Below are 11,943 nucleotides of genomic sequence, written 5' to 3'. Positions count from 1 at the left end.
TCACGTAAATCATTTTTTTCATTTAATCCCCATTTTAATTTTCGTAAAAGTTTCCAAGTACCAATGAGGCTTTTTGGCGCATCTTCAATTTTCCAATTCATGAGAGGTGCCCAGTCATCATTCATCTTAGAGTCCATCTACAGAATGTCCTCAGATTTCTATACAGCATATTTTGCTTTTTTCCTTCCAGGTTGCTCTGCTAGTATATATATATATATATATATATATATATACACACACACACACATATATATATATATATATTTATGTGTCATTGTGCCTATATTTGTCCCCATCGCCATCATTAGCTGACTGATTTTGGTGTGTTTATGTCCCTGTAACTTAGCAGTTTGGCAAAAGAGGTAGAAAGAATAAATAGGCTTACAAAGAAGATGTCCTGAGGACAAATTCTTTGACTAGAACCTTTCAAGGCAGTGCTCCAGCATGACCACAATCGAATGATTGAAACGTGTAAAAGAATAAAAGAATGGTAACTATTATTCAATAATAACAATAATGCTTACTTTAGGATGATTTTCAAAGTTTTAATATCTTCTTCAGGTTCCTCTTTCTCTGGCATTTCTAAGTCTACATCTATTACCTCGAGTGGGTCACTTTTTGCTTCCAGCGTTTTGATATCCCTCATTAACAGTCTGCAAGAATCAAATGTGTCCCGATATTTTCCATACATTTCTTTTATTTCATCTACCAGGTTGTCTTTCTTCAATGCTGTTTCTTCCTTCAGTGTCAGCAGAGAACCAATTTTTGCACGTAGCATTTCATTCTGCTTGTGCAATTGTACTAATTCTGCAAATAGAGGATTTTAGAATCATAAACTTGTCAAATTTAAGACTTATTATTGCTTTTAATATCATGATGAGAGGCGGATTGAATTTTTTATTAAGTTATGGCCCTGTACATTGTGTTCTGGCAAGGTCAACTTCATCATTCTTCATCGATGTCTTATCAATAAGATAAATTATTAATCATGTACTGAACTGACTGTTCCCACCCATTGAAATTCTAGACAAGAAATTGTAATAACAACAGTGTTTTCTGCTATGGGTAATATCAGGAAATCACGCACATGCATGCACACACACTCACACACACATGCCGCCGTCGTCGCTATCCCCACTGCCGCCATCGCCACCGCGGCTGCTGCCACCGCCACCACCACCGCTGCTGCCGCCACTGCCACCGTCCCCTGCTACCATTCAATATCCACTTTCCCATGTTTGCATAGGCCAGATAGTTTACTGAGTATGATTTTTTTATGGCTGGACACAATTATTGTCGCTTACAGTCACCTGTTTCCAAGTGATGCTCTATGGCTACACAATGTTCTCACAAAATATTAGAAATGAATGGCAATATTTGTATGACACTGACAGCTGTTTCCAACTATCATGCGATGTCAAGGTAAGAACACATCACACACACACATTTACAGACATGACAAGCTTCTTTCAGTTTCCATCTGCCAAATCCACTCACAAAGCTTTGGTTGGCCCTTGGCTATAGAAGACACTTGCCCAAAATGAAGTATGTAGGAAGCAAACTTTTCAACTACACAGCTATACCTGCACCTAGTAATTATGATTTTTCTGAGGGCCAATGCAAAATCATTAAATGAATATTCATTTAAAACAAATATATATTTGCGGCTGTGTGGTTAAGAACAATGCTTCCCAACCACATGGTTCCAGGTTAAGTTCCACTGCGTCGCACTTTGGCCAACTGTCTATTACTATAGCCTCAGGCTGACCAAAGCCTTGTGAGTGGATTTGATTGATGGAAACTGAAAGAAGCCTGTCATATATATATATGTATGCATATATATTTGTGTGTGTGTCCCTCCCACCATCACTTAACAACTGATGTTGGTGTGTTTATGTCCCCATAACTTAGCAGTTCAGAAAAGAGACTGATAGCATAAGTACTAGGCTTACAAAGAATAAGTCCTGGGGTTGATTTATTTGACTAAAACTCTTTAAGGTGGTGCTCCAGCATGGTCGCAGTCAAAATGACTGAAACATGTAAAAGAATGAAAGAATACAAATTTCCTATTTGTATAATTCCTCCCATAACTACTCAGTCATTTACTTCACCACCTCTGTCTCTATGATACTTTCTCTTTCACTAAATGTGTATAGCATTCCTTTACTCTTTGCCTGCCACCAAGCCAGGTATGTGCACTCATTCTGCATCCCTTATATTAACTCTCTCCCTCTTTGTATCCCTCTGTTACTCTCTCTCCACTCTTCTCAATATGATATAAAGTGGGACTTGAGAAATCAACCATCAACCAACCAACCATCATTTATATTGGTTATTAATAAACAGGGATTATCCTCTGGCAAGCTGGCAGAATCATTAGCACGCTGGACAAAATGCTTAACAGCATTTCATTCATGTATTACGTTCTGAGTTCAAATTACATTATGGTTGACTTTACCGTTTATCCTTCTAGTGTACCAGTTGAACACTGGGGTTGATGTAATCAACTTAACCCCTCCTTGAAATTACTGGCATTGAGCCAAAATTTCAAACCATTATCACTGATTGACAGAATCAATAGACTGACTAATTAGCTTTGTGTATCTAATTACATTTTCAAAGTTCTTAATTGAAATACCAATTTAAGGTGGTGAGCTGGTAGAATCGTAAGCATGTCAATTAAAATGCCTATCAGCATTTCATTTGTCTTTACGTTGTGAGTTCAAAGTTCATGAAAGTTGACTTTGCCTTTCATCCTTTCGGGATTGATAAAATAATGACAGTTGAGCACTGGTCTTGTGCCAAAATTTGAAACCAGTTTAAATGACACTTAAAGTTATCTTCATTTTTCATCCTTCCAATGTATGTCAGTCTGGTACCAGCATTGTTAAATCGACTGTATTACTCTCCACCCTAAATTTGTGCCCATGATTGTCATCATTATCATTTTAAAATACACTTTCCATGATTGAGACAGATTTTCTATGGTAGAATGTCCTTCCTAATGTCAATCCTTACTTGTTTGAAAACAGGGTATTATTTCCTCATAACCAGATATTTTTTCAAAGACGACTTAAAAGGAACAACTATGCATGTGTGATGATGTTCATTTGCAACCATCACATAATGTACAAACACACACACGTGTGTGTGTATATATATATATCATCATCTTACATCTGTTTACTATGCATCTAAGCATGCAGGAGCTGGCCTGGTAGAAGGCTACCCCAGGCTACTGTCTGTTTTGGCAGGGTTTTTACAGCTGGATGCCTTTCCTAACACCAACCACTCAGCAGAGTGGACTGCTGAGTGCTTTTTACCTGGCACTAGTTCAGGCGAAGTTAGTTTTGGAACACACACTCACACACACACATACAAACATACATGCATGCATGTGCATGTGTTTGTGCATGCACACATATGTACATGACCAACTACTCTCAGTTTCTACTCATAAAGTTTCAGTCGGAACTTGGAGCTATAGTCAAAGACATTGGCTCAAGGAACTATACAGTAGGATTGGACCTGAGAGCATATGATTGGGAACCAAGCAGTCATACCTATGCTGAATTATAATATTCAGTTAAATCATAATGCCATAATTATAATATTCCTTTTCCAACAGTTTCATGTAGTAGCGTTCCACTGTACCCCCAAGTGTGTATCTCCTGAAATGTATTCAAAATTGTATTCTGAAGAAATGAGAGATGTTTTTCTGTCATTTTTTTCATCTGTTGGATTTATTATCACTTTGTTTTGTTGTTTCTGGTATTACCTTCAGTTTTTTTTTTGTTGGATAGAATATGCAGTATTAATTGTATGGGTGTCATTTGTGTTCAGCAGCTACCCTGTAAGTTGTGTTATTTTATTTATTGGTGACTGTATTGTGTATGATTTATTGTGGGAGTTGTATAGAATGAGTGTTGTGTGTGTGTTAATTTACTAGCAAAATTTTCAATGCTGTATGAGCATAATTTATGTGAAGACACATGGCTCGGTGCTTAGAGTGTCAGGCTCACAAGCATGAGGTCAGACCAGGCTGTGTGTTGTTCTTGAGCAACACACTCTACTTCACCTTGCTCCAGTTCACTCAGCTGTAGAAACGAGTTGCGACGTCACTGGTGCTAAGCTGTATCGGCCTTTGCCTTTACCTTGGACAAAACTGGTGGTGTGGAAAGGGGAGGCCGGTATGCATGGGTGACTGCTGGTCTTCCATAAACAACCTTGCCTCAGAGGCTAACTTTCTAGGTGCAATAGCATGGTCATTCGTGACCGAAGGGGGTCCTTTTATAATCACTATTTAAAAAATATATATTAGCAACAGATGCAGTATTAATGCTGAGAGATAATATGCTTTGGCATCAATCTCTCTCTTTCTGATTGGTAACTATGTATCTCCTCTACAGCAAGACACCTGTTTCTGTCTCTCTGTCAAACTCTAACCTTTAATCATCTGGCTCAAGAGCTCCTCCAATGTCCTCTCCCCTCTCAAAGGATTTTTGACTTGGTGACCCTGCCAATGCTGGAGCCATGTAATAAGCATTCAGTCCATACTGTAAAGTGGTTGGTATTTGAAAGGGCATTCTAACTGTAAAAACCATGCCAAAACTCACTTCACCTATGCTGGTGCCATGTAAAAAGCACTCAGTCCATTCTGAAGGGTGGTTAGTGTTAGGAAGGGCATCCAGCCATAAAAACCATGCCAAAACAGACATTGAAACCTGGTGCAGTTGTCTACCTAGCCAACTCCTGTCAAACTATCCAACCCTTGCCAGTATGGGAAGCAGACATTAACTGATGATGATGATGATGACAATAACGATGACGACAACATAAACATCAATGTTCTGTTATAACAAGCTATACTGCAGTAGTCACCGTGAGAGAAACTTTCATATTGGCTTCTGGTGCAAAATGCTTTCTTGTTTATATTGCTAGCAGGGAGATAAATCCCCACCACCTCCAGTGCCAAGTACATACTCTATGTTGGCATAGGTTGGAGGGTTCAACAAGATCCAGCGAACCAGAGTACTGCATTAATCTTCAATGTCTGCTTTGTCATAGCCTCTACAACTTGATGCCCTTTCTTATAAAAACCACTTCACAGTGTGAACTGAGTAACTGTTTCATGGCAGCAGTACAAGCTGATATAAAGGTTGGTTTGTTGATTTACTGATTTCTCCAATCATATTTTACATTGTATAGAGAGAGGGTGAGAGACATTAGAAGAGAGTTAATATGTTAACATGAGACGTACAAGATGAGTGCACTTGATTGGTTTGGCAGTAGGCAATGAGTAAATGAATGATACACACACACAGTAAGAGAAAAAGAAGAGAATCCTAGAGATAGAAGTAAATGCCCCTCATAATACACCTGAGCATCTTAAAAATAAAGATGAAGGATACATCAGATATTGTATGTAGTTCTAGATAAGCTATCTATATTAATAAAAGTGAAATTCTATCTGTCTGTCCTGGCCCCTGTATCTCAGTCTACATTTGCTCTACATTGACATATTATACCTTTTTGGAATCAGGATGATCTCAGGATTGAAAATTTTCTCTTCATTTGATTCTTGAACATCCAACATTGGGATCTAATTTAAAAGCATTTGGGTTGCTATTTCTAGCAGGTAAGGCTTGGCTGATTCATGCCATCTTGGCTGGCATTTGTCAGATGACATCAGAGATCAAGGGCGAGATAAATGACATTCACTTCCTTACTTTTATGTCATTACTTTGGGACAAATTAGCCAACAGTTGGAATTCAACTTGGGACTGAAACAATAGAATGATTACATTACAGAATTAATTCTCATCTGTACTTAATCCCTGATCAAACACCGGCGGGGAATGTAGTCATTATAGACATATTATAATCATGCTATTTAGCACTGTTCAGCTTTGGGTTGCAGGTTCAATTAACCCTCCACAAGAGCTAGCTGAAAAGTCTGCACAGAGTGCAGCTTTTAAGCTAGTATCTAATAAAACACAGATGGGATTGTCATGGTTGTGACTCCTTTGTTCATAGTTCTGCAACTCACTTATGGCTAACCTGGGGTTAAACAGAAACAGTAAAGAATAAGCATAGATGATTTACAAAAGTGACTACAAATGCAGCAGTAGATGGTACTTCTGGTCTATAATGAAACAGCAAAGATGGTGATGGCTATGATAGCCTCAGTGGGTGTGATAGTAGTGGTGGTGTGGTAGTGCCAGTAGAAGTAAATTGAGGAGGAACAGTGAGATAAAACCTGGAAAATATTGGACCTCATAGATGCATCGAAAGATGCTGCAGCATGGACCAGCCATAGCGTCATCAAAAATAATGGTGACATCAATGCTGCTGCTGCTGATGATGATGATGATGACAATGACAATGATATTGATAGCGAAAATTACAAGGATGATAATACTGATGAATAGGTGATGGCAATGAGGTTAATGATAATGGTGATAATACTGATGATGATGATGATGATGATGACAATGGTGTTGGTAATGATGTTGAGGAATATGATGAAGATGATGAAGATGAAGATGAGGGGGATATGCTGATGATATTAATAAAGAAAATTATAAGGGTGATAATAATGATGAATATGTAATAGTAATAATGATAATGGTGATAATAACAATGAATACAATGATGATGATGGTGATGATAATAATGATGAAAATTATAAATGTGAAAATAATGATGAATATGTGATGGTACTAATGGTAACAATAATTTTGATAATAGTGATGAATAAGATGACAATGATGGCGATGATGATGATGATGACAATAATGACAATGAATATGATGATGATGATGACGACGATGATGATGACATTAATAATGAAAATTATAAGAATGGCATGTGATGACAATATGGCTGTCAAGGGATCCTGTGGAAACAAGCTTGTTGCATCAAACAAAATGGTCTCAAATAACTACTACTGCTACTACTACTACTACTAAATAATAATGATGATAATAATAATCATGATAATAATAATAATAATAATAATGGTTTCAAATTTTGCCACAAGGGCAGCCATTTTCAGGGAGGGGATAAATTGATTATATTGATCCCAGTGATTCACTGGTACTTGATTTATTGACCCTGAAAGGATGAAAAGCAAAGTCAACCTTGGCAGAATTTGAACTCGGAACATAGTGATGGACAAAATACCTCAAAGCATTTCATCCAACATGCTGCCAGATTTCTAAGCATTTCATCCAGATTTTGCCATTATGATCGTCGTGTCAAGCATGATTACAGTGAATCATGATTAAAGGAAATAGCAAATGAAATAGCTAAGATTAGCAAAGATAGTCAAACCTTCAGGCATGTGACAGAATTCCTTCAGTGATTAACTGGCACTGAAATTTTGCTGGCATTTCAAAAGTGTCGCATGAATGTTACCAGCATGTGGTGGAAAAATATCCTCATTTCAAACAGATATTTCTTCAGCCGCCTATTGTAGCCTTTAGATGGAATAAAAATATATCTATTTCTGACCCCAAGACAACTAACATTGAAGTATCTGCACACTGTACTTTGAAAAACAGCCGCATGGGAGGTAAGCCCTGTTTATTGTGCAACAACAAGAGTCAAGTGAAATTCCATCTAGAATCATAACAGAAATGTTATGATTTATACAGAAGGTAGGACATGTAGAGATTCCCATTCAGTGTACACGGCAGAATGTATGAAACACAACTTAATTTATGTTGGTTGTACAATAGGCATAGGAGTGGCTGTGTGGTAAGTAGCTTGCTTATGAACCGCATGGTTCCGGGTTCAGTCCCACTGCATGGCACCTTGGGCAAGTGTCTTCTACTATAGCCTCGGGCCAACTAAAGCCTTGTGAGTGGATTTGGTAGATGGAAACTGAAAGAAGCCCGTCGTATATATGTATATATATATATATGTATGTGTGTGTGTATATGTTTGTGTGTATATGTTTGTGTGTCTGTGTTTGTCCCCCCAACATCGCTTGACAACCGATGCTGGTGTGTTTACGTCCCCGTAACTTAGCGGTTCGGCAAAAGAGACCGATAGGACAAGTACTAGGCTTACAATGAATAAGTCCTGGGGTTGATTAGCTCGACTAAAGGCGGTGCTCCAGCATGGCCGCAGTCAAATGACTGAAACAAGCAAAAGAATAGAACAATTAAATAAAAGATTTAACAGGCACAGATATGATGTCAGGCACAATAATAGTAGTTTGACAGAACTTGCTGAACATTTTGCTTCAAATTGCTGCAATTTTGAAAAAGACTCAAAAGTGCATATTCTCAGAAAATATTCTGAATCTGCTTCACTTTCACTTCTCAAAATGCATGAGGAGAAATATGTTTGTGAGTTATTAACATCATGCCCTGGAGAAATGAATAAAATGACAGGAGAATATCATCAAATTTACACAAATCTGTTTGATTAAATATTCTTCTTTTCCCTTGTTTTTTCTTTCCTCTTTTTTTCTGTCTTTTTCTTTTCTCCTGTCATAAAATTGAAACTTAAAGACTGATGATGTCATTCCATCAGCACGTGGATGCTGGTTGCTCTTGTTCATATTTTAGATTTGAATGTCTATAATTTTGAATTTTTATCACTTTTTATTTTTGAACTCGACAAAGACAGGCTTGCTGTCGCAATGTCGTTCAACCAATGAAATATCTATTGCAATCACATTACACTTTCCGTCTTGTCTAATAACCACAATAACAATAATGATAATAATAATAATAATAATAATAATAATAATAATAATGATGATAATAATAATAACAACAATAATAATAATGATTCAAAGAGAAATGTTAATAGTACAAAACAAAACAAAACAACAAAGGTGAATTTTTGTTTATAAAAAGAAAATGATATTTAAAACATTAAAAAAAAACTTTGATGGCAAGTTACATGCATCATCATCATCATCATCATCATCACCACCACCATCATCATTATCATCGTCAATGTTACAACATTTATTATTATCATTATTATCACACAAAGTAGCGAGCTGGCAGAATTGTTAGCATGCCAGGGAAAATTCTTAACAACATTTTGTCTGTCTTCAAGTTCTGAGGTTCAAATCCCGCTGTAGTTGACTTTGCCTTTCATTCTTTTGAGGTTGATAAAATAAGTACCAGTTGAACACTGGAGGTCAATGTATTTGACGTTCCTCTTCCCAGGAAACTGCTTGCCTTATGCCAAAATTTGAAACTACTTTTATTATTATCACTAAGATACTGAACTAACAGTATTGTTAGCTTGTTGGGAAAAATGTTTAGCAGTATTTCTTCCAAGTCGTTACACTCTCAGTTCAAATTCTGCTGAGCCAAAACTGACTTTGCCTTTCATCCTTTCAGAGTCTGAGTTGAGCACTGGGGTTGATATAATCTTGAACCAGTTACGCACTGGGGTCGATGTAATCGACTTAATCCCTTTGTCTGTTCTTGTTTGTCCCCTCTATGTTCAGCCCCTTGTGAGCAATAAAGAAATAAGAATCCTTAGCATGTTGGGCAAAATGCTTAGCGGTATTTTGCCTGTTGCTATGTTCAGAGATCAAATTCCGCCGAGGTCAACTTTGCCTTTCATCCTTTTGGGGTTGATAAATTAAGTACCAGTTGAGTACTGGGTCGATGTGATTAACTGCCACCCTCCCCACAGAATCCAAGCCATGTGCCTATAGTTGAAAGGATTATTATCACTAAGTGGTAGCTGACAGAATCAGTAGCATGTTGCACAAAATGTTTAGCAACGTATCTCTCAATTCATTATGTTCCAAGTTCAAATCCCACTGACCCAAGCTTGACTTTGCTTTTCATCCTTTTGAAGGCCAATGAAATACGTACCAATTGAGCACTGGGGTTACTGTAATTTCATTTGTCCCCTCTCCTAAAATTACCAGCCTTGTGCCAAAATTTGCAAACATTATCATTATGATTGCCATCACATATTTATCATATATTATCACGCTAATAACTTTCATCATCATCATTTAATGCTTGTCTTCCATGCTGGCATGGGTTGGATGGTTTGATAGGATTTGATGACCTGAAAAACTGTGATGAGCTCCAGTGTCTTCTTTGGTATAGTTTTGACAGCTGGATGCCTTCACCATAGGAACCTCTTGGCGGAGTGTACTGGGTACATTTTACGTGGCACTAACATGAGTGAAGTCATCAAATAATTCCCAAGAAGGAAGTGTAACAACAATTACAAGTGCAATGTTTCTTATAGGTGGGACAGTGAGGAATGAAAACAGATAGACAAATCACCATGCTGGATAAAATTAAGGTTGCTTTAAAGCAGTTTAATCCTTTACCACTTGAACTATTGTATCAAATGCATCATCATCATCATCATCATCATCATCATTTAATGTCCACTTTCCATGCTGGCATGGGTTAGACGGTTGGACTGGAGCTGGTAAGCTGGAGGGCTGCACCAGGTTCCGGTTTGATTTGGCATGGTTTCTACAGTTGGATGCCCTTCCTACCACCAATCACTCCAAGATGCTTTTTACATATCACTGGCACGGGAGCCATTTACATGACAGCAGCAATGGCCATGAATATGATTTCATAGGGGTGCCATTTGCATGATACTGGCATTCACATTGCCTTGAATTTATCATGCATTATCTCATAACTTTGAGATTTCAGTGATTTGAATGTAAATTTTTTAGAATAATATTGTAGGCACAGGAGTGGCTGTGTGGTAATTAGCTTACTTACCAACCATATGGCTCTGAGTTCATTCCAACTGCGTGGCACCTTGGGCAAGTGTCTTCTACTATAGCCTCAGGCCGACCAAAGCCTTGTGATGATTTGGTAGATGGAAACTGAAAGAAGCCCGTCGTATATATGTATGTGTGTGTATATGTTTGTGTGTCTGTGTTTGTCCCCCCACCCCACCCCAACATCGCTTGACAATTGATGGTGGTGTGTTTACGTCCCAGTAACTTAGCGGTTCAGCAGAAGAGACCGACAGAATAAGTACTAGGCTTACAAAGAATAAGTCTTGGGGTTGATTTGCTCAACTAAAGGCGATGCTCCAGCATGGCCACAGTCAAATGACTGAAACGAATAAAGAGTAAAGAGAGTAGGTGAGAGAGGTCAGATGTAGCTGGTTTGAACAGAGAACAGGTAGACTATTTAGGCCGGATACAGGTAGTTTAAGTGCCAAAGTGTTAAGCTGGATCAACACTGAGGAGAGTAAAAAGAATTGGTGGTGGTCAAGTATGGTAACAACCCTCAAGCAGGAACTAGTAGAAAAAGTGTATGGATACAATAGTTATTGGTATGCCTGTGTAGTTAAGAAATTCACATTCCAACCACATAATTTTGAGTTCAAGAAATTCAGTGTATAAAACAACAAGAATAAGAATGGAGAAAATCACATCATTAATTAGTAATTACACCATACGATACTGACGATAATTTCTGTTGTACCAGCATCTTTAGATTCAGAAAACATCAGTCAAATTAATATATCTAAACATGTTAGAAATGACTTCAATACTAAGGGAAAAAACCAGGTTTGTATTCTGTTGCAAACACTGTACTACATAACTGTAATGGTAATTAACACTCAATGGCCCAAAGTGTGTAGTCATAAACAGGCACTAAGGTACTGTTTAAGGGAAAAGTGCTTTATTCGCATATGGGAATGAGCTAAACTTTATGAGTAACAGGTGCAGGTATGGCTGTGTGCTTGAAAAGTTTGTTTCCCAACCATATGGTTTTGGGCACAATCCCACTACATGGTACCTTGGGCAAGCATCTTCTACTGTAGCGTCAGGCCAACCAAAGCCATGCGAGTGGATTTGGTAGACAAAAACTAAAAGAAGCCTGTTGAATGTGTGTGTGTGTGTGTGTGTGTGTGTGTGTGTGTGTGTGTGTATACTCTTACTCTCTCTTTACTCTTTTACTTGTT

General features: G+C 37.8%; 1 protein-coding gene across 4 annotated transcripts in view; it reads right to left on the bottom strand.

Annotated features, from left to right (window-relative positions):
- LOC106875477 (translin-associated factor X-interacting protein 1) overlaps positions 1 to 11,943 on the bottom strand; it is a 154,468-nt gene that overhangs the window by 109,685 nt on the left and 32,840 nt on the right. For all 4 annotated transcript variants that reach the window (XM_052967352.1, XM_052967353.1, XM_014923647.2 and 1 more), the window contains one exon: positions 525 to 807. In XM_052967352.1, the coding sequence (XP_052823312.1) occupies positions 525 to 807 (283 nt within the window). The remainder of the gene's footprint in view (positions 1 to 524; positions 808 to 11,943) is intronic.

The sequence above is a fragment of the Octopus bimaculoides genome, chromosome 4 (assembly GCF_001194135.2).
Source record: "Octopus bimaculoides isolate UCB-OBI-ISO-001 chromosome 4, ASM119413v2, whole genome shotgun sequence".
Lineage (NCBI taxonomy): Eukaryota > Metazoa > Mollusca > Cephalopoda > Octopoda > Octopodidae > Octopus > Octopus bimaculoides.
This window is presented reverse-complemented; position numbering and strand designations above follow the sequence as displayed.